At 42.2% G+C, this 23,933-nt stretch overlaps 1 protein-coding gene across 30 annotated transcripts in view; it reads left to right on the top strand.

Moving 5' to 3' along the window:
* adgrl2a (adhesion G protein-coupled receptor L2a) overlaps positions 1-23,933 on the top strand; it is a 148,202-nt gene that overhangs the window by 88,741 nt on the left and 35,528 nt on the right. For 23 of the 30 annotated variants that reach the window (XM_051946603.1, XM_051946587.1, XM_051946589.1 and 20 more), the window contains exons 5-9: positions 1,248-1,307; positions 5,771-5,785; positions 6,894-7,694; positions 22,008-22,304; positions 23,402-23,505. In XM_051946603.1, coding sequence (XP_051802563.1) covers positions 1,248-1,307; positions 5,771-5,785; positions 6,894-7,694; positions 22,008-22,304; positions 23,402-23,505 — 1,277 coding nt within the window. The remainder of the gene's footprint in view (positions 1-1,247; positions 1,308-5,770; positions 5,786-6,893; positions 7,695-22,007; positions 22,305-23,401; positions 23,506-23,933) is intronic. The other 7 variants (XM_051946602.1, XM_051946601.1, XM_051946583.1 and 4 more) reach the window with 1 other exon arrangement.

Genomic DNA, 23,933 nt, shown 5'->3' with positions numbered 1-23,933 from the left:
CTTCTTCTTCTTCTTCTTCTTCTTCTTCTTCTTCTTCTTCTTCTTCTTCTGCTTCTCCTTCTTCTCCTTCTTCTACTTCTTCTCCTTCTTCTTCTGCACTCCCCTTATTGTTGCTGTGCTCACCGTGTTTCCAGCCTGGTTATGAGGGTAGCAGAATAGAGGGGAGGGCACAGGAAGTCACCAGATAGCTCCACCGCTCAAGTCTTAGCAGGCCACCTTGATGGCTTAATATACGTTCAGACAACAGGTGCTGGAGAACGCTAACAGCTGTTTCATTATGTAACCGAGCAGAATGGCTCCAGCTCAACAAGGTAATATTTCATCCAAAGAGATAGTGTTAACATTTCGCCCGTTCCTTGGATGTTGAAATATTCATCGCCATTCAGCTTCCAAACAATCTTTAGATTGCCCTTTGTATTAAAATTCCCCTTTGTCCTTTAAGCTGCCATGTTCATTTGCAATTTGTGAAGGAATTTCCCCCGCGTAACCTTTCCAGACTGATTAATGACAAAGATTTAGATGAATTGCCAAAATCACTAATCAGGTGGAACTGAAATGATTAGAGCGGGAGTGATGGGACGGTAGTGTTTGACTATTTTCTACCCTGATGTCTTTAGATGTGTTTCAGTTGTGAGATTGAATCTAAATAAATAATGCACCTTTATCCTACAGTTCTCTCCATCTCTATTTAACACGTCTGTTCTACATTGCTCATTACCAGTGTACCTGTCGAAGCTGTTCCCCTCAGTGCTGCATCCGAGTGCATTAGTGAGCATCATTAGATGGTGGAGCTCATTACAACCTAAAGGTTAACCTCTCTGAGGCTTTGAGGACCTGTAATTAAAAATAGAAATAGCCATAATGGCTATTTGAATCCGACTTATCGAGCAAAGACAAATCCTGTAGCTTTTACCTTAAACTGCTTGTGTTTGTGCTGGTTTTCTTTTTTTTTTTTTTTTACTTCTTTACCTGCCTCATAGTTAAGTAAAGTATTGATCCTATGTCTTGCTGTGTTACCTCAAACCTTAATAGCAGGATTAGCCTCAAGGTGCACTCATGTCCACCCACTGTTATGATTGTCTTTTGCCTCCGTCTTACACCAATAAAACAGTGGAGACGACTGTAGCTCGGTGGAAAAATAAAAGTTCTGCCCAAGGACTCTCAGCCTCAGCGCAAACAGGTCCTCATTTCACTCTAAGTCGGTTTCAAACATGCATGTCTGTAGCCCCATCTTTTTGCTTCTCAAGGTCCATGCCCAACCAGAATAGGACCAAGAACACAGAATGTTTCCTATCGCAACTGCCCCGGTAAGTGTTTAGTGTTCTCCCCGTCTGATTCAGTCCACACCAGCCCAGTCCAGCCTTTTCCTGCTCAAGCCCTGCTGTAAAACTGTGATAGAGTTTGGTTTAGAGACCCCGTTTTGTTGCTTCCCTTTTACGAACCCCGCGTCTCCTCTCCCCCCTCTGAATGTAACGCCGGTCCTCCGCATCTGTTTGTAGTGTCAGAATGGCGCAGAGGAGTAGAGATCTCACTGCCGTAGAAAAGCCCTTTACTGCCGTTTTCTAGTGTTCAGAATGAACCGGAGTCGATCACAACGCCAAGATCTGTGATTAAAAAACACTTTGGCGGTCCAGGAGCTTAGGATCCAGTGGATTTGCCGGAACACAAGACTTGAGAAGATGTTTTTGCAAGAGAACGTATTAAATCTGCCGTTAATCCGATCAGCCACGGGGCCACAGACAGCGTCCTCGTTTTCGACCCGCTCCTCAAAATCCAACCGAATTTAAACACAACTTAAGCCGTTTTGTTTTTGGTTTTATTTTTGCCACCGACTGAATGTATTTAATTCATTCACTCTATTGTCCAAGAATTTGCATGATCATACGAGCAATTTGGGATTTTTTTCCCCCACTTCTGTGCAACAAGTTGCCTCCATTTCCACCATTTTCATCCTTTTGGCTTTCTAATTTGGTCCCTGTCATGATCCGCCCTCATTAGCAACACTATCTTCATATTCCAGCCAAGGATGTAAATTTTTGCCTTCACCTGGCACCGAGTCCTCCTCTGAATTGGCTCCAGTAATTGCTTGAATCAGGCAACATAAAAGCCAAGATGTTTCTTTATTAAGACTGTTCCGTGCGGGCTATTTAGAAAAAGAGGAGAGACAAAAAAAAAAAAAAAGTAGCTTGTAAAAGTGTCGAGTCGTGCCAGTGGGCATAAACAGTCCTCATTGCTAATGTTTTCATTTCATCACATGCTAATGCCGGTAAATCCTCAGCTCCATGTGACAGTGATGGCCAGATTATGAAAATGAGTGAAAAAAATTAATGTATAACAGCACAAGTGCAGGATCCCCTTCGGTGATTTGTTCAGTCCGTCCCCCGTTATTTATTCAGTGTTAATGTCTTAATTTAATTCAACACCTGACAGCAGTTAATATTAACGGTCATCACAGTTTAATTAGTGGTAGCTGGTAGAAAGCAGGCATTTTTTATTTTATTTTTTTATTAAATGCTGGATAAAGTTTGGGGTTTAATGTGGGCTGGGATGTCTCATGTTTGTTCTGCTGTTGCTGTTTAAAACCTGACTGACTCTCTTCCCTTCCCCCTGTGCAATCTGCAGGAAACCTCCTCGGCTTTCTGACTCACTCTCTTCATCCACTGACCGATTTCTGATCACACTGATAGCTGATTTTCTATTTTTACATTTCCACTAACGTCATCAGGTCTTCCGTCATTGTGTTTCTCCTTTCCTTTCCAGATTTCCTCCTTCACGCCATCTTCTCCTCTGTCCTCCGCCCGCCTCCTCTGGCCGAGGCGGCGTCTCTGAAAACTGTTGTTCGTTTGTTTGCCTCCCGTCCATATTTGATCTCTCGGTTAGGTGCGACACGCTCGAGTTTCTCCGGCAGATCATCCTTCTGAATCTCAGCTTTTTCTTTTGCTCCACTGAAGCCTCGGTCAGACTTAAACATTTCTGACAGATTCAAATTCCGATATGAAGTAAGTGGAGCAGGAGGCTTTCAGGAAATCTCATTTACAATTGCTCACATCATCCCGTGGTGAAAAAAAAAACGGGTTAAAAATGTGCACGTTGAGAAAGACTCAGTCAGAAACCAGCAAAAGTCTGCACAAGAACTGCCACATGCAGGTCTGTATAGGTAGTAATAAGTACTATGTATTGTTAAGAATAAACTCAAACTGTATGATTTCAGAAGAATCTAATTTTTCATGCAAACAGGACAAAAAAATAGCTGAAGTTCTATTTGATAAATGTGGTTTTGTAATTATATTACACATAGAAGAGTCACAGGATGCAAATCTTCAGCCTCAACATGAAATATGAACTATTTTTTTGCATTTTAAACAATAACTTTGAATATTTTTAATATTTTGCAGCCTCAGCATGAGATATGAACACTTATTTTTGCATTTTTTTTAACAACGATTTTGAAAATTTTGCATCCAGAACATGAGATATGAACATTTATTTCGGCATTTTAATAGTAACTTTGAGTATTTTAATATTTCGCAGCCAGAACATGAGATATGAACATTTATTTCGGCATTTTAATAGTAACTTTGAGTATTTTAATATCTTGTAGCCAGAACATAAAATATGAACATATATTTTGGCATTTTTAATAGTAGCTTTGAATATTTTAATATTTTGCAGCCTCAACATTAAATATGAACATTTATTTTTGCATTTTAATAAATAAAAACTTTGAAAATCTTCATAATTATTGTTAAAAAATTATAAAATACATGTTTATATCTTATGAACAGTTATGAACTGTGAATATCTTCATATTTTGCAGCTTCAACATGAGCTATGTTCATTTAATTTTCATTTTTTTCCCAAGAAATTTGAATATTTTGCATTTTTTCAACAATAACTTTTAATATTTTGCAGCATTGCTCAGAATAAATCTTCAAATGTATGACACTGAACAGCATCATGCGTGGATCAGTTACAAGAATCACATTTTTCATGCAAACAGGACAAAAAATAGCCCAAGTGCTATTTGATAAACTTTGGTTTTCTGATTATTATACATGTAGAAGAGTCACGGAATGCAAATCTTTATCACAACGATGGGTTAATTTGATTTGCATGCTACTTTCTGTGTTATTTTGCACATTACTTTTCTTGTTTTTCTTAAATATAATTTGTGAGCTACTGGACACTTTGAATTTCCCCAAAGGGATAAAAAGCCCAGTCTATTTCTGTATATAATCCATCAGCAAACACAGCAGTTATTAAACTTAACAGTCTATAGTGTGACCCAGGCTTCAGACTGAGCTGAGAAACGTGTGTTTACTTTGCATTGTTGTAGCAGAAAACGCGTGGTGCTAATGCATGTGATGTTCTGTTTTACATCTTGTGATGTGTTTTATTGACCGTTGGCGTCTCAGATTAATGGACTGGGGAATGCTTCTTTGCACAGGTGCATTCAGTGCCTTCTTAAAGCGCCGCTCGTGTTGAAAATCAGCTAAAACAACTCTGAAATATGTGTAGAATTAAATACATCTTTCGACAGTGAGTGCACAGAAGCTATATTCATGCATTTTGCTGCAACAATTTGCACTGATTACCTGCTTCCTTGGGGCACAATTAGCTTGTTTTTTTTTTTTAATTTCCTTTTCTTTCTGTGTGTATGCAGCTTGATCATTTTAAAAGTGCTCAAGTATGAAAGTGTTACACAGAGACTTTTGTAGTTATTAATCAAGCATTACTTTGTCCGGAATGTTAAGTCGCATCTCTGTTGTGTTAAAATCTATTTCAAGGATGTGTCAAAGAGCTATCTATATTTCACTCTGTATTTAACTCTGCAGCGGGAAAAAACACTTTTTGATGGATTTCTGTTTGGTTTGAGATGGTGGTGGGTGGATTTAAAGAGACAGTTTTAATTTACACAGTGAAGTAGATAAATAAAATCATACCACACACCACACTTTACTGCTGTAGTATCTATTATGTGCCTTTTAGCCTATAATATGTATGCAAGCGTTCAAAAGTTTTGGATCATTTCATGTTTTCCATGAAAACTCCCACTTTTATCCATGTGCTAACATAACTGCACAAGGGTTTTCTGATCATCAATGAGCCTTTCAACACCATTAGCTAACACAATGTAGCATTAGAACACAGGAGTGATGGTTGCTGGAAATGTTCCTCTGTACCCCTATGGAGATATTCCATTAAAAATCAGCCGTTTACAGATAGAATAGTCATTTACCACATTAACTATGTCTACACTGTATTAGTATTATCATTCATTTAATAATATCTTCATTGGAAAAAAAATGTTTTTCTTTCAAAAATATGGACATTTCTAAGTGACCCCAAACTTTTGAACAGTAATGTAGATATTATTTTACATATTTATGACTAAACAAAAGTCCTTCTGTCAGAATCTGGATTGTTGTATTTATTTCTCAAACTAAAATCTAATTTCCCGAGTTGTGGATGTCTGACGTTGGTGCATCCTAAAGCTCAGAAGTCAAATAAAGACATTAAAAAAATCCATCCACCACTGTGCCAGCTGATCATGATCACGTCCATTTCTGGTGTTCTAACCGAAACCCTTTTTCTGAGACAGGAGCTTGTGGGCGGCGCGTCACCTCCTCTCTTTAATAGGTGTACCCGTCTTTGTCCGTGTCTCATAACATGTTTCTGCATATGTGACCGTAGCGATGACAGTTAATTCATATTAATCTCTTTTTTCCCCTTGCACCCCTTTCATTCTCTCTTCCAACGCTTAAAATAGAAGTGGAGCAAAAAGGTAAATAACAGACACGACCCAAACCCTAGCTCCTTGTTTTTGTGGCATCTGGTTGTAAATTACCTATTTTCCCATGGTGGCCTCAGACGTCATAAAAAGAAAAAACCCACCCCAAACTGTAATGTTAACAGCCGGTGTAGTGCTACAAGGGAAGTGAAAAAAGACAGCACACAAGCAGCCAAAAGATGTAAATGGGGGTGTGTTGGCTGCAGTCCATAGGGGCATCCTCTTCTCATTCTCCCTGGGTGCTTTTGCTACTCAGCAGAATCTCATATTGCCTGGCTTCCAAACCCTTTTCCATAGCATGCCATGGTAACACTGTTTCTTGGCCCTCTTTTCAAGCTATTGCTTTCTACTGTCCCTTCTCTCTCCAAGCCTCCTCTCACTCTTTCCCCCCATTATTCTCACCTGACCACTTGCTGCTCTTTCCTCTTTTGATTCTTACGCCTCAGAGCAACAACCTAAACACCTCCAGAGACCCCTACTGAAAGCTTTTTTTCTCTTAAAACAATCCTAGCGGTCGTGACATTTGCACCACTTGCTAATGACGAGGCTCTCAGGTCTATACTGTAGAAAAGGTGGTGTAACTGAGACACATCTAAGCGCACACATTTTGCAGACTCCGCTGACTCCTGCTCTCTCATAACCTCTCCCGTCTGTTGCCAAGTGACTTTAGTTGGCTGCATTTTTTCTGTTTTTTTTTTCGTTTGTTTGTTTTTCGTTCACAGGACCGATTGTTCTGTTAAGTTTCGTTCTGTTTCCCCTCATTTGTGTTCTACTCAACAGTAAATGTCTATGAGGCCAACCTTCCTTTTGTTTCAGACTACCTTACATTTACATATATATTTATATACATATTTAAACGTTATGCTTGATAACTTCTCCTTTTTTCTTTCTATGCACAAAACCAAAATCCTTATACTGCTTGTGACTATTGGCTCTAGATGTTAGTTGTGTTTTTTGGCCACTCTTTACTATGTGTTTGTCCCCCAACTCCTATTGGACAACCTGTAAAACTAAATGAAGACATTTGAGTTGACATGAGAGATTTGACCGTTCACATTTTAACCCATGTCTGTTTCTCATTCTACTCTTCTCCCACTACTAGTTTTTCTTTGTCCTGGGACTCTGAAAGCTGTCGGTGATCCTTCCTTTCTATTTGAAGCGGAGCAACAAGCCGGCGCCTGGTGCAAAGACCCGCTGCAAGCCGGCGACAAAATCTACTTCATGCCCTGGACTCCTTACAGGACAGACACCCTCATAGAGTACTCCTCCCTGGACGACTTCCAGAACGCCCGGCAGACCATCACCTACAAGCTGCCTCACCGGGTGGACGGGACTGGATTTGTGGTGTACGACGGCGCCGTGTTTTTCAACAAGGAGCGCACCCGCAACATCGTCAAGTTCGACCTGCGGACTCGAATCAAAAGCGGCGAGGCGATCATCAACAACGCCAACTACCACGACACGTCGCCCTACAAGTGGGGAGGCAAGACGGACATCGACCTGGCGGTGGACGAGAACGGCCTGTGGGTGATCTACGCCACGGAGCAGAACAACGGCATGATGGTGATCAGCCAGCTGAACCCGTACACGCTGCGCTTCGAGGCGACCTGGGACACGGCCTACGACAAGCGCTCGGCCTCCAACGCCTTCATGATTTGCGGAGTACTGTACGTGGTGCGCTCCACCTACGAGGACAACGAAAGCGAGGTCAGCAAGAGCCTGATCGATTACATTTACAATACCAAACAGAACCGTGGGGAATACGTTGACATCCACTTTCCCAACCAGTACCAGTACATCGCGGCTGTGGATTACAATCCGCGAGACAACCAGCTGTATGTGTGGAATAACTTTTACATCCTGCGGTACAATCTGGAGTTCGGCCCGCCGGATCCAGCGCATGGTAAGAAGCCGTCGCCCCGATCACTCCCACCGCAGACAATAACACTAAATTACAGTGCTGAGATTGTGATTTTTAGCTACTGTCAAGTGCATTTTGATATTCCTTCCGTATTCCACATCTATGCATCAAGTGTCACAGCTGACTGATTTTTAATTTAGAATCTAATATGTGCTAGATATGTTATGGGAAGCTTTGGAGTGGAGGAAAGCATCTCGGGGGTGAAGTGAGCGGGGCTCTGTGGTAAACAACACCTCGAAGCCAGTTACCTTATCATAAGGGATCAGTATCTGGGGGATTTGGCGAGGTTTACCATCCGGGCGTTCCCTGAGTCCCTGGTGCTAAGGCTCTAGGGATCCCTGCTAGCATATCCCTTTTTTCAGAGCGGGTAAGACGGGGAGAGAGAGAGAGAGATATACTCTCACCTCTGGAAACATACATGCCTGGACAGGTGCAAAGTCTGGCCTGGGGCAAGGTTAGATCATTCCCCCAGTGATGCTGAAACTCCAAATCTCCATCGGCTATTAAAAACTGGAGGAAGAAAAAGAAGAAACTCTTCACACTCTTTAGCTGCAGCGTGAGGATTCACAGTTCTGCGTACGAAAGATGTTCGACACGAGGGAGAAGGATCAATCATCCAGGGTCACGTCAGCAACGTATGTTTTTAATTTAGCTGTCAAGAGCCGAGCGGAGGCTAGCCGAGGCCTGAGCTAGTCCTTACACTGAGAATATAATAACAGTAATTATCCTAATCCCCTCCACACCCACAGTCCTAAGTCCACGTAATGCTCAGCGCATTCAGCGATGAGCCACGGAGGTCAAGCAACTTTTCCACAGATTATCCGAGAGCTCAATATTTATTAATGTGTTCGCTCGTCCACTTTGGTATTGATAGGACGTGGGCCAGGGCTGCTAAATTGGGTTCAGCCAGTGGAACAGCATCAGTCTAGCCAGACTAAGGCAAGCATTACTGTGACAAAGACTGCAGTCCAGGTCTGAAAGCAGGAGTTATATGCAGAGGTTTGACTGAGCAGAATACTGCAGCAATCATAAGGAAGAAGATAGATAAAAAAAAAAAACGCTTTCTCTTTTTATTTCTCCACCTCTGAAAAACGCTTTTGAAGATTCTCCCCTGCAAATAAGACAGATACTGAGGGATTTTTTAATGAAATATTTGCATATGCAAAGTAAATTTAGAGCAATTGAGGAGCATGCTACAGTCAAAACGTCTTTTTTTATTTCAGTCATGTCCAAAAAATAATTTCACACAGCCACACAAAGAAAATTGAAAATGAGCTGATTCTAACCAGAGCTTTAAATTTGCAGGCAGCTGCAGCTGTAAAAGCAGTCAGAGCACAGTTTGTGAGATCTAATAGGAATAAAGTGGAGCATGTTTTTACATGCCATTATGTGTTTATGAACAGTAAACTGATTATAAAGCAGTCGGGCGACAGCCTTTATTCTCAGCTTAGCTGATATGGATTCTGGGAATAAGCTGTGTATAAGCAGGCTGCACGCTCAATTGATTTATTCATTTGTTGAATGGACACTGATTACTGATAGCAAAATCAGAGGCTTTAAAAGAAGAAATAGGAGCAGATTCCATTTGTGTGCATTGTGACAGTGTGTTTCAGATACACACTTGGTGAGTGTGTTCGTTCACGTCCAGAAGAGGCCTCTTCCCGGCTTGTTTAGGAGCATACAGTACCTGACATTCACTGCTGGCTGCTCTCTATTCATACATCTTGATTTTAATGTCAACGAGGACTCTGTTCTCTCCTCCTGACAAACGAGACATGAGCCTGGCTCTGCTGCTGACTAATGTATGTTGAGTTGCAGTCGATGAGTGTGAGGCAGAATGGTCCAGGATGATCATCAAGATGTCAATAAACTTGTCCTCCCACATGGCTGATGTTGACACATAAATGATGGCACTTTTTTCTGGCTGTCACAGGACGCCCTCTCTCTGATATCTTGATGCTCGTTTCACTGCCTGCTTCACTGGCGCTTCAAACGAGCATCAGAGTGGTTTGGCGGTGTTAAAAGTCCAAGGTATGCATTTTAAGTGGAAAAAAATAAATAAAAATAAAAATGAAAAGAGTATTTCAGCTTTGCTCACATTCAAATCATATCAAGCACATGTGAAAGCTCAGCGCCGTGCAGAAAGAAGTGTTTCTGCCGCTGCCACTGGGCCACTCTGAATGAAATGTGACAGACTTCACAGTGATTGAAGGCACAAACAATCCAGACAAAAATACCAGCAGCAACAATAGAGGCTCACTTTGTAAGAAGTCTGCTAGTTTCTGAGCTGTTCTGTCATCTATAGGGGCACAGACTTGTTGAATCACTGGGAGAGCTCGAGACACAAAATGCTAGCAAGCGTTTTTTAGGTAAATGTGAACGCAGATTCCACAGCCGGTTGATCGTCTGACCTTTCTCCTTCGAGTAAGAAAAAGAATCTGTGGGTTTTTAATTTGTCTTTTTCAGATTTCTCCTCTTCGAGGGAATTTGAGAAAGGGATGAGTCACTGATGCAGTTGTCGGCTGATACTGTATTCATGTGCACTTCCAGCTTCGTTTATTCCTGCATCTCTCAGGCGGACAAACAGCTCAGTCACTTGATTCGCTCCGTCACGGAATGCAAAACATCAAAGTGATGTCGGGATGCTGTGCGACAGACAGTTGGATTCTTGTCAAGTCCAATAACGTTGCTCGTGTAGAGACAAGATCATCTCTTGTAGGATTATGGGGGAGTGGACGGGGTCGCGTCCAACAAGCGGCTCCACTGGAAGTGGACATTAAATGGGTCAGTAAGTCCCTCTCTTGGCTTTGACCAACTGCACCATAATCCACCCGTTTAACCGTTCGTGTTTCCTCTTCTTGCACATATGAGCTCATAAAAAGAGTTATTCCTTTGTCGCATCTTGTAAGTGAGATGATTAAATTGATTTAAATGAGGTGTTCCCAGAGAAAACTCATTATGCACCCATTTCTATGGAGCGTTTATTCATGCCAAGCTCTGATATGTGGCCTCAAACCACCGAGTAAGCATATCGGAAGCTATTTTTACAAGAAGCGGACTGTGACACCGCCTCGATGGGACGCAGGTGAGCCTCGGAAACCTTTTATTTATCCCCCGTTGCAAAATCACGACTGTATAAAAGCCCCCGGTGCTGCAGTTACCGCCCACACAAATCAAGACCTCCTCTTTAATTGTTCAAATGTCAATACATTTGCATACAGTCTCAATCTTCGCTGCACCCTCAAATTATACATTTGCGAGCGGGGATCGTAAGAAAGGAAATGAGCCAATTTGTTTAAAATTATAAGGTGCGGTTCACTGACGCGGCTTGCCAATTAGCTTACAAAACTCTGCATGTGGCCAAAACAATGCCCCGTAGTTTGTGTGTTGCGAAAGTGCTTCACAATGCAGAAATGTTCGGCTGTTACAGATGCTTGTGACTCACATGCAGTCACCCCAGAGAGCTTCCCTCTTACAGTCTGATGAATATACAGCTCTGTAATAAGCGCCGCCGCGATTCGTTCCCGTCGTCTCACATGGAGTTCAACGTGTGCACGAGAGGAAACAAGAGAAGCCAGAAAGGGAGAGTTTCAAAGTTAAGCTCCCTGTGAGGAGCTCAGGTAAAACGGCAAAGGCTCCTTTCTTCTCGCTGCTCGCCGGCGGTGCAGGAACAGGGATCAGGATGTGTTAAAAGCGGCCAATTTGTTTGTTTGCCTGAACAACAATCCTCGCTCTCCCCAGCCCCCTGTCAGCTGCCCAAGTGGACATAGTGGTGTGAAAGGAGAAGGTATTCATGTGGAAAATCACTCTTTTTGTTTTCCTGTCCTGTCATATTCGGGATCCCATTGTTTCTCCCCCCGTCTGCTTCCATCTTATTGTTTCTCTCTTTCATTATCTCTCTGTTGCGTTCAGTGTGGCCATATTTTACCTTTCCCTCATCTCACCTGCAGACTGATATTTTTCCGCCTCCGTGACTTTTGCGCTCTGCATCCAGACACTTCTGTCTCCACGTACGTGCATCTGTTTGACTTCTCTCCTCAAGCTGGGCTAAAACCCGGGTCAGACAGCTCAAATAAAGCCCAGCAAGACGCACTAAATGACAGGATTTAAGTAAATCCTTCGCTCTGCCTCCCAGGAAACTGTACACACAACAAGACAAAGATGGCCTCGATCGCATGCTGCTCACTTTCATTATTCATGAATACTTTTTCCAGGTAAAACAGGGATTTTATTACATTTTTCTTGCTTCAAATATATTTATAAGTTAAAATCTTGATTGCACGCTCCACATATGAGTGGAAACTCTTCTCTGTTGATCCGGCCTGCTATTTAATCCAAACTTTGCCAATCCAATCAAACATCTGACTGTGTAATCTGCAGCAGCGTTTCAGAATTTATGTTAAGATTCCTCCAAAGTGAGCCGATCTCTCGTTTGTTGGTCACCTAGTAGAGAAAAGTTAGTTCATAAAGGTTGGTTTTTGGTTGTTGAGGCACCGAAAATGAATCTGTTTGACTAAAACTGGGGTCAGACAGCTCAAATAAAGCCCAGCGAGACGCACTAAATGACAGGATTTAAGTAAATCCTTTGCTCTGTCTCCCAGGAAAATGTACACACAACAAGACAAAGACAGCCACCATCACATGCTGCTCACTTTTATTATTCATGAATACTTTTTCCAGGTAAAACAGGGATTTTATTACATTTTTCTTGCTTGAAATGTATTTTTCAGTTAAAATCTTAATTGCATCCTCCACACATGAGTGAAAACTCTCCTCTGTTGACCTGACCTATGATTTCATCCAAACATCTGACTGTATAATCTGCTGCAGTGTTTCAGAATTTATGTTAAAGTTCCTCCAAAGTGAGCAGACTTCTTGTTTGTTGGTCGCCTAGTAGAGAAAAGTTAGTTCACCAAGCTGAGTTTTTGGTTGTTGACGCACCTAAAATGAATCTGTTTGACTTAAACCCGAAGCAGACTGCTCAAATAATGCCCACGAAACGGGCTTCATTACATTATTCTTGCTTGAAATGCATTTGCATTTTTGAATTAAAATCTTTCTTGCACACTCCACATATGAGTGGAAAATGTTCTCTGTTGATCTGACCTACTGTTTAATCCAAACATCTGACTGTATAATCTGCAGCAGTGTTTCAGAATTTATGTTAAAATTCCTCCAAAGTGAGCCGACCTCTAAAAGTTCGCTTCGTTTTTTGGTTGTTGGAGCACCTAAACGTGTCTTTAAAGCTCAAGAACCTCACCCCATCTCTGTAGTGTTTTGATTTGTGTAAACTGGAGTAAATTTCACCGCTTTAGGGCACTATTCAGCTGTGTGTCTTCAACTAAAGGCCAACCTATACGCAGCTCCTCACATTTTCTTTTATTTATTCTGTGTGCGTCGTGACCCACTGGTCTCATTCTCGGGGTGAATTTAACTGCGACGATAAAAGAGGGGAAATTCCACAAAGGGGGGATTTACGGTCGTTTCCACAGTGCTCTCTGATACTACAGAGCAGGATAACGCTGGTGGTGGTAAAGGCTACGCACCGTACGAGGTCAGAGGTCGCCTGCTTCCTCTGAAAGCCGATCCTGATTTCTGCCGTTGCTGCTGCAGCACCGGTCAGACATCACCACTCGCTACGCCAGATAAGAGAAAAAGAATCTGAATAACACACCTCGACGTAATGTTTTCTCATAGTCCCAAGCTGCTAGTTATCACTTCTCTCGGAAAGTCTTACCCGCTGATGTTACTGCTGCACGCAGCGCGGCCAAATGATCTCCACCGGCAGCGAGCGACAGTAAACCCGAGGTCATGATTTAGAATGTCACAAAGAGTTGTTTTACATAGAAGAGAGGCGAGAGAGGAGGGTGTGATTATGGTTACACTGAGTCCTATAGCCGAGGGGATCCACAGTCTCTTGTTTGATTACAGTCTGACTGTGAAACAAGACGTATTAAAAGAATTATTACTCAGACATCACAATGGTCCCCCATCACTCCCTGACACACGCCTTTGAGGAGATTTATTTCACACAGGCCTGATTATTGTGTCTGAGGGAGTCTGTGTTTCTCTAATCTGTGCATATATCGTGCTGTTGTGTACGTGCAGCCCCTTCGGTGTGTTTGACCATCCCGAAATAGACGCTCCTCCTGCGTTGCACATCAGTCTGCCCGGCACTCTTACAGTTAACGCTTGAAATTTGAAGCACGTACAGTACAGAAAGCTGCAAGGAGAAGAAAAACAGGCGGTAGTCTGGCAGCTGCTACGTCTACTCTCTATACTTTGGTGTCATTTTGTTTGTGTGTGTGTGTGTGTGTGTGTGTGGGGGGGGTGTTGGGGGGGCGTATATGCGAGCGTGTACTTGTGTTTGTGTGTCCTTTGCGTGGGTGCGAGTGGGAGTGCGCCGTGTCCGCATGAATCAATGTGTTGGTACAGTAAGGAAAGGAGAAATATCGGAGACGGCAGTAAATAACATAATCCAGCTATTAGGTTTTGTTCCCTAAGACTTGGATGTGTACTGTACACACCTCACAAGGACATGACTCATGGGAAATTATATGAATTTTCACTCAGCTTTCTTCATATTTACTGCTGATACACTAGCAATCATACAGCGTGTTCCCCTCCACGGCTACAAATGCGGCGTGGAGTGAAAGACGCGTAATCCAATTTCCTTTGTGTATTATTGTTATTATTGGTAGATATCGAAATGCATCGCAAACGTATTATAAATCATCACACCATTTCATGCTCAACAGCGGCTCCATTTCCATATGAACTTCGATGCAGAGCTGCATCAGGGGAGGATCCGGCCTGATGCACGTTGGAGATGTTTCGGCAGCATTAGCAGAGACACTTATTTACACTTTCTCTTTACAGTTCAGCACCTCATTTCAATAAACTTATGCTCGACGTCAAATGACTTGAAAGCTGATTAATTTGTTTTTCCCCTCACAAAGGCCAAACCTGGACGCTTTTTGACTGCAGAAGGAACCCTTTAATCGCTCCAGGTTCCTCCAGCTTGTTAACATTTGCTATTTCTCTTCAATTAAGGTGTGATTACCTCTCCGGGGCCAGTGTAAAGGCGTAACGCAAGTACGTCATTCCAGAATCGGAGGACATTTGGGCATCAAAGTGTTTGATAAATAAAGCTTTTCTTTTACAGTTTTCTGCTCCATATTCATGAATAATAGGTAATAAACTATCAAAGGCTTGATTGGCTCAGCTTACACATCAATTGTAGCATTTTTATTCCATGTTTTATGTGTTGTTTACTAACTCTACTCTGATCACAGTAACAGGGTTGCTAATCCATGCTAATGTTAGCTTTTTCTCAGCAGTAGAAGCTAGATATTTAGCTAGCTGTTACTGCTGACCAAGAGGACAAACTGACTGATGGAAAATATGAAAAATAGAAGAGAGGACATAGCTTTGCTCTACCCATTCTTTAGGAAAACTGTTTGATGATGTCAATTCCTACATATCATCTGATTCACTGTTTTCTTTTTTTCTACCAGCTACAAAGGTTATGCTAACAGGGTTGTTGTGGGGCACATGCATAATAAATATTTAAAATATTATGCTGATTTAAAAAAAATCCTGCAATAAGAAGAGACAACAAAGAAAAAAATAATACCAAAAAAGTAGATTTAAATTTCATTTTCAGGTTCATTCCAGAATTGGAGGACATTTTGGCCTCAAAATGTTTGAAAAATAAACCTTCCCTTTTACAGTTTTCTGCTCCATATTCATCAATAATAGGTAATAAACTATTAACGGCTGGATTGGCTCAGCTTACACATCAATGGTAGCATTTTTATTCCATGTTTTCTGTGTTGTTTGCTAACCCTACTCTAATCACAGTAACAGGATTGCTAATCCATGCTAATGTTAGCTTTTTTCCGTTCCATGCATAGTAACTATTATTTCAAATATTATGTTGATTAAAAAATTTCCCCACAATTACAAGAGACATCAATGAAAAAATAATACCAAAAAAGAAGATTTTATTTTCATTTTATTCGTTTTATTTGAGATTCAGTTTGGTCATCAGAGGGGTGGGACAAGAGAAAAATGGCATTTTAGGGGGAACTCCAGACTTATTTGGTATTTTAATATTATTTTCAAATGTTCTTTTCTTCTAGTTTTTCTAAATTTGAAATTTGATGGGTAAAATATCCTCCAATTCTGGAATGGCCCACAAAGGAAATCTCCTACAGAAACCTGAACAAAGAGCTGAATCTTCATCATGAGATTATTCTGGTGGATACAAAGAAGGGGATGAGCGACATCTAATAATTATTTTAACTTTTCTTTGTAAAGTGTGTGAATGTGAATGTGAATGTGTGAGTGTGTGTGTGTGCGTGTGTGTGGCAAATTAGCTGAAACAAATGCTAAATATGTGTTCCCTCACCACTTCCCCACTCCCCTGACAAGATAAACGGCACCTGATAATGTGTATGAAACATTACCCTGATGAACAAGCATGCGGTGCCTGCTGAAAGTGAAGCCATTAAACATAATATAAAAGACACACACACTGTCGGTTTTCATTTGTCACCCCGGCGTGAATGCTGGTAATCTGGGCTGCATGTGTGTGTGCGTCTGAGCGTGGGCGTTGCGTTTTGTGTGTGTGCATATGCTCTGACAACACTCGACAAGCCGTGCTCCTCTCCTGGATTCCTGTCTCGTTGTCTATCATCAGTCCCAGACCTTATAACCCTGCTAGTAATAACACAACCGCCGAGGTACATTCAAGTGCAACATTGTGTGGGTGTTGAATCATACAAAGAGGTTATGAATAAGTCTGTGCTGACTATTGGCGGCGCTTTGGAGAATATCACTCCGTGCACTCACACTCTGACAGCTAATTGAAGCTTCCCCTTGGGCTGAGTGCAGCAGAGACATAATAATCAAGGATCCTGTCCTGGTTTTTTGCTATATAGCTGGGATTTGCTTCTTTGTGTCATAATCAAGGAAGGGATATTGCGTAGGGAAGGACATGTTTCCTCGTGCTGCAGCAGCAGATCAATAGTCATCCTTCACAATCTAAACCTATGGGTCATAACAGAAATGGAGGACATTTTACATCCCACCCATCAAATTTCAAATAATCCACATACAAAATACTAAAACATGCAGTTGTTGTGTAAATGTTCTTGTACTCAGACCAAATCTAAAAAGACTAAGAGGAAAGAATGTTTGAAAAGAATGTTTAAAATACAAAATAAGTCTGGAGTTACCCTTAAAATGCCATTTTTCTCTCATCTCACCCCAATGATGAACAAACTGAATCTCAAATAAAACAGTTGAAATGAAATTTAAATCTTCTTTTTTGATAGTATTTTTTTCACTGATGTCTCTTGTAATTTTGAGAACATTTTTTTCATCAACATAATGTTTTAATAATAATTAATATCCATGGAACGGAAAAAGCTAACATTAACATGGATTAGCCACACTTTTACTGTGATTAGAATAGGCTTAGCAAACAACAAATAAAACATGGAATAAAAATGCTACCAATGATGTGTAAGCTGAACCAATCCAGCCTTTTATAGTTTATTACCTATTATTGATGAATATGGAGCAGGAAACTTTAAAAAAAAAAGCTGGTTTATTTTTCAAACATTTTGAAACCCAAATGTCCTCCAGTTCTGGAATGACCCTTAAAATGAAATTTGAATTTCCTTTTTTTTGTATTATTGCCGTCCTTGATGTCTATTGTAATTGTTGGGCCCTGTTTTTAATATTATGCACGTGTCCCACAACAATCCTGTTAGCATAACCTTTTTAGCCGGTAGAAGAAGAAGAAAACACCGACTTAAATGAAACGCCGGAATTAACATCATCAAACAGTTTTCCACAGGAATGTGTAGAGCAAAGCTATGTCCTCTCTTCTGTTTTTCATATTTTCACATTTTCCATCAGTCAGTTTGTCCTCTTGGTCAGCAGTAACAGCTAGCTAAATATCTAGCTTCTAGCCATTAGCATGGATTAGCAACCCTGTTACTGTGATTAGAGTAGGGTTAGCAAACAACACAGAAAACATGGAATATAAATGCTACCATTGATGTGCAAGCCTTTGATAGTTTATTATTGATGAATATTGAGCAGAAAACTATAAAACAGAAGGTTTATTTATTAGAAATGTTGAAGCCCAAATGTCCTCCAGTTCTGGAAAGACCCTTATCCACTTGGACATCTCATCGGTGAAGCAGGGACTACCTGAGAGGAGTGTCTATTTTAATACTCATGTGTTAATTCCTCCCAGCTTTCGTTGGATTAAATTAAACCAAGCTACGGCATAAAGGTAATAAGATTATTGTGTTGCTGGCAGGATTACGGGCCGACACGCTTTTGTACACAGGAATGGCAGTGGTCAGAGACGCCGCATTGTTTATGCGCGGATCTCTCCGGGAAGTATAGCCCACATTCACATTAGCCTCGTTCTCACACAGGAAAGAGGATTAGTTTGCATCATAAACACGACACGAAACCCCCGACAGGATTATTTTAGCCCTTTTATGTAATATGTTCTCTTTATGTTTCTCATTAATGAAGCTTTCTGGCTGTATTCTGTGACGGTGCACACTCAGAGCAGCGTTTTTTTTTAGCAACACTAGCACAGATTTCCTTGCACCGACATTCTCAAATCCACCCCTTTGCATCCAGTTTGCTGTGGGGCATTCCCTCTTCGACAGACAGCTTCAGGACAGCCAAACCCATTAGTTCTAACCTCGTATTAACCGAGTCTAACATCAATTATCTCTCACTGATCGCAGGTGCCAACAAAAAACTGTGAGAAACATACTTCAAAGAGATTGAACTGTACACGCTGTAAGTGGAGCGTTGAGCTCGGCGTCCCAGTGAGCCGTGACAAGCAGCCTGCTGAATGAGGGCTGTAGACAAGATACAGTTGTTAGTTGACATGCAGAAGGAATGTGCTTGGATTACAGCAGACGCCTCTTTGATTTATTGGTTGTAGTTGTGAGCTCTTTATCTTAAATCACGCTGCCGAACAGCGATTCATTTTCATTTTATTTCTGTCTGGATTCTAAACCCCCCACCCACGGAGACCGGCATCTTATCGTCATCATCTTTCATACTCTGGAAATGAGAAACCTCAGAAGGGCCCCACACTTTCTGGGGATTCTTCTGGAAGTTTGCCAGGCAACTCTGACCCAGATGTTGCCGAAGAAACCATGATAGTAATTTCTACACCGTGTTGACACACATTGGCTTGCCGAGCGTGTAAACTTAACCAGAAATTTGCAAAGCCATTTCTCCGGTGACTATTACTCTCACCTCTGCGCGTCTTCTCTGTGAGTCATGGAAAACAAGGCTTATAGCAATGAAGGGGTACTGGAGCAGAACAAAGACAGGCATTTCTCCCAGCCGGCTAAATGCTAGTAGTGAAAGGGCGCTAAGCACGGGTTGTCTCTCAACCGCTGTGACAGGCCGAGCAGCCGAAAATTTCACCGCGTTGAGTAAAAGGATACAGGTGGGGGAGGAGGCCGAGGTGAAGCCAGCCGGCCAGATCTGCCTTCAGCTCAGTGTCAGAACAGCCAGTCAGCTGTGTACACCTTCATGTCACCTGCTTGTGTGCATCTCCGTGTGTGTGTGTGTGTTTGTGTGTGTAGCCAACAACAGGAGGCAGCACACAGAGTCGTCTCCTCTGGTCAATAGAGCCTAATTCGCCACAGGTAGCAGCCAGCCTCAAAGGCGATTTCCCTTCAGCTCGACTGTGCCGAAGCCTCTCATCCACACCGTGGGGCCCGTCGTGATAGTAGCAGCGCTGTGTGCCGGGGGGGCAGGGGGAGGAAGGGCCGGCGTTCGCTATCAGCCGGACCCATTATCCAATGGAGGCAATAGATACGGAGGTGTTTCTGCCCGGGGTCTGCCTGCCTCTCCTCCAATTCAAGAAGCCGCCGTTGTTTCTGAATCTTCCTGTCATCATCTTCTGTGTTTTCCACCATCCTTCCTTCCCTCCATCATCATCATCATCATCTCTTCTCTTCTCTCCTCTCTGTGTTTCCTCTGGTTCAACCACTGTGCTCAACTCAAGCAGTGTAACAGCACCTCTTCACATTCCCTGCATGCTCTGCAGGCAGCCTAATGGAGGAAATCAAAGTGCTCAAATGCGATTAGATTCAGTATGCACATTGCATTCCAATCAGAGCTCCTTTGATGGATATAGCTTACCCTTTTAAATTCAACCAACAAATATTTTTTTTCGAGGCGCTGTGGAGGGGTGGCGGGGGGTGGCGGTGGTGGTTCTGCTTTCTTTTTGCACTCGGTGGTTTGGAGCAGATTTATATCAAATAGTTAGTGTTTATCAACATTTCATCTGTGAAACTCCCTCTTGTACAACTTTTATGAAATGTAATTACAGTGTTACTCGCACTCCTGCAGTGTATCACATGAAAAATGTCCTCGTAGTTTTTCCTTAGTGGCTCATGTTAAATGTAAGAAGTGCACTATTTTCTCCCTTCCTGGGACTGAAACATATTGTTTTTGCCTGGGGCATTGCATGAGTTACTGCACACCTGCTTTATCAGAGTATGAGTTGTAGGGGGGAAACAACTGTAAAATGAATGTTCTGGCAAACCACGGCTACACATCGACAGGTTCTGTGTTGCTCTAGTGAAATTTAATCAGCCATGCCACAAAATCTCCCAGGCAAGAATGATTGCCAGGCAGGAGGATGTTACTGTAATTATTGTCTTGTTCGCTTCAGACTGAGTGCCTTGGATAAGCCATAGTCAACGGGAAAGCAAATACGCTTGTTGCACAAAGCACTTAGCGGCAATTTACACAACAGGGTACTTGGATGTATAAGCATTACAGTGTTGAACATGTTGAGAAAAAAATTAGGAATGTTACTTACATGGGGCGGAGGGAGGGGGACTGTTAATGTTAGCGCCCACCGAAGGTCCAGCTTAAACTCCACGTTGTGCAACTACTTTTACTCTGCCGAGGAACACTGCGGAGTAAAAAGTACGTTTGTCCGTCTGTTGTTTCATCTGTGTGCAACACTACTCAGAAACAGACCAACAGATTTGGATGAAATTTTCAGCTAAGGTCAGAAATGACACGAGGACCAAGTGATTAGATTTTGACAGTGATGCAACTTATAGTCTGGATCCACAGATTTGTCATAGATTTCTGTGTCACTGCGAGATAGAGGCACAGCGTCACTGTAACCATGACAACAAGTGAACACTACATCAGCTGCCTGCTGACGATCACATGATTGTGATCCTACTATAAATCCACCACTGAGGACTGATTGGGAATTATCCGTCAGAAATGATCCAAGGAACAGTTGATTAAATTGTGGGGGTGTTTCTGAGTCCCATTAATTCCTGCTGCCCGCTACATTCAGTATTTAGGTCACATGATTCAGTATCTGTACATAACGTACACATGCAGAACCCCCACATAACTTAAAATATTCACATTTAAGAAGGTGGAATCAGAGAATTTAGAGTTTTTAAAAAAATAATTTACTCAAACCGATTAATAGATTATCAGAGTAGTTGGTGATTAATTTAATAGTTGACAATTATTCAATTAATCGTTGCAGCTCTACTTCCAGTTAGCTTAACTTGTGTAGCTGGAATGTGGAAAGAGACGGAGATGAGAAGATGCATGTACAATAATTACATTGATGAAGGCTGTGCAGGTTCATGCAGAGCACATTATCGAGCAGAAGGACCAGAACAAGGTCGTTTTGTTTGTGGGTACATCTGTATTAAATGGACATAGTGTCGTGATTTCTGATCATCAATAACTGATAAATAAATGCTGCATTTATAAAAAAACAGTGCTGCTTGTCTGACAATGCCATATGGGGAAATGAGCAGCCTTGGAAGAGTACTGTGCTCTCCGAGTGCCTTTCTAGTCATTCCATGTTTTAATTGTTGTTTGCTAACCCTACTCTGATGTGATCTTTTTCTCAGCAGTAGAAGCTAGATATTTAGCTAGCTGTCACTGCTGACCAAGAGGACAACCTGACTGATGGAAAACTGTAAAGAAAAAAATCTAAAGAATTAGTCTGATCCTGATAGTATGAGGTAGAGTGAGACTTTCAGTTGAGGCTGACAGTGTGATGAAAATATTAATGCCATGTGGGGGAATGAGCAGCCTTGGAGGAGTGCTGTGCTCTCTGAGTGCTTTTCTTGTTGTTTCTGTTTTCATAAGATGGACAAATGTGAGATTAAATTGTGGAATCGTGAGCGTTTCTTCTCCACCCAGACGTGATGCCTCTCTCTTTGCTCTCTCCCCACACAGCTCCGCCCCTGTCAGAAGTCACCACGTCCCCCCAGCCGCCCAGAACCACCACCACCACCACCACCACCACGGCACACTGGGGCGTGGCCAACACCACCACCACCACCGGGTTCAGGGAAGGCAGCAGGGGAGCGCCCAAACCGCCGCCTGTAGTCCCGCAGACTACCTCCCCTCCGCCCCTGGAGTCCTTCCCTTTGCCTGAGCGCTTCTGCAAGACCACCGAGAAAAGAGACATAACGTGGCCTCAGACCCAGAGGGGCATGCTGGTGGAGCGGCCCTGTCCGAAGGGAACCCGAGGTAAACAGCTCTGGAGCATCCCTCACATGATTTTATCCACAAGGACTCCTCTATGGCTGCACAGCGGCGGCAGGGGTGTTGGATTTTAGCTGTGCCATTCTACGTGCAAACATGATTAAGCGATCTGTAACGGCTGTGTTGCAGAGGAGCAGTTGTTCCCCCCCGAAGCCCGTGAAGAGACGAGCATCCCTCATTTGATTGTGTGTGAAATTGTGTTAGCGCTCAGAGTTCATCAGACGCCGGGGATAATTAGGACGGAAAAATAGCTGCCACTTCTGTAGGAAAAAAGCTGCGTGAATAATTTTGCACGAGCCGAATCGGTGACTCTGCATGTTTCTGTAAAAATCATTAACAGCAAAGTTAAAAAACAGAATCTCCATCCAAGCCGACTCTCTTTACACATTAGATAAATTATGTTTCTTTACATCTAACAAGTCATTTACTAACAGAAAAGTTAACCCTTTAAGGCTTACCATTGTGCACCAGGACATATTCTTACATTTCTACATACTGTAGGGCAATTTTTTGGAATGTTTTTATTTGCTTTGTATTCACTTACGTCTTAACTACTACAATAAATTCCTTAAAAGTGCAATAAACATAAAAAAAAGTTGTTTTTCATATGTATTTCAAAATACAATAATTGCATAGCTGTATCAGTTGAATTTGTTAACGTAAAAAAGTTGCACAATATCCCGTGACCTCGTTCATGAAGATTCTTGTTATGTGGGCTTTATTGTGTATTTTTACAAACCCATCACTGCAACCAAAAAGTGTTCTGAGACCTGGTGAATGTGTGAAATATTTGTCCAACTCCCCAGATTTTATATGCAAAAAGAAAGATGGATCTGTCTGGTGTGGTTTCAAATCTACCACCAATCAAACATGAATATGTGATCGTAGCTGCGCTGGGCTCTACAGGGTTAAAAATAAAGTCTCCATCCAGGCCGACTCTCTTACATGTTAGATAAATTATGACTCTGCATGATTCTTCTTTTCATCTCCGCTGCTGTCCTTTGTTGTCCCGACTCCGTGGAACAATAAATTTGATTCGACTCGACTGAACTTGACTGCTCTCCTCTTGTTTTCCCCGACAGGCACGGCGTCTTATTTATGTGTCCTTTCCACCGGGGACTGGCACCCAAAGGGCCCCGATCTCAGCAACTGCACCTCCCACTGGGTGAACCAAGTCGCCCAGAAGGTTTGTACGAGCTCTGCCGCTCTGTTTTCCTCCTCAGCTGTTTCTTAAAAACACACACAAGCAGGTGGACAAAATAATGGAAACGCGCTCTTTGTAAAGGGACTCTGAAGCAACTCAGCAGCAAATCTGGGTCACGTTAACTTGAAAAAGACTCGAGTGTCCTGCGTGGTTTCAGAAGACGACTAATGAGATTGCAGAGATTAGCATCTGTGGAAAAACTGCAGGCGCATCAATCAGAAGAACTGCAATATTGTATGTCGAGGAAAATTACGCACGAAAAAAGAAATAGGAAACGCCACAGACAGTAGCCTGTAAGGATATTATGGATGGATTCAACATTGCAAAATAAATTCTAACAGTTTCTGCATCTAACAGCCGATACGGAGTAAAAACCTGCAGCTTCTCCTTCACGAAGAAAACCCGAAACC

Source organism: Acanthochromis polyacanthus, chromosome 4 (assembly GCF_021347895.1).
Source record: "Acanthochromis polyacanthus isolate Apoly-LR-REF ecotype Palm Island chromosome 4, KAUST_Apoly_ChrSc, whole genome shotgun sequence".
In the NCBI taxonomy this organism is placed as follows: Eukaryota; Metazoa; Chordata; class Actinopteri; family Pomacentridae; genus Acanthochromis; species Acanthochromis polyacanthus.
This window is presented reverse-complemented; position numbering and strand designations above follow the sequence as displayed.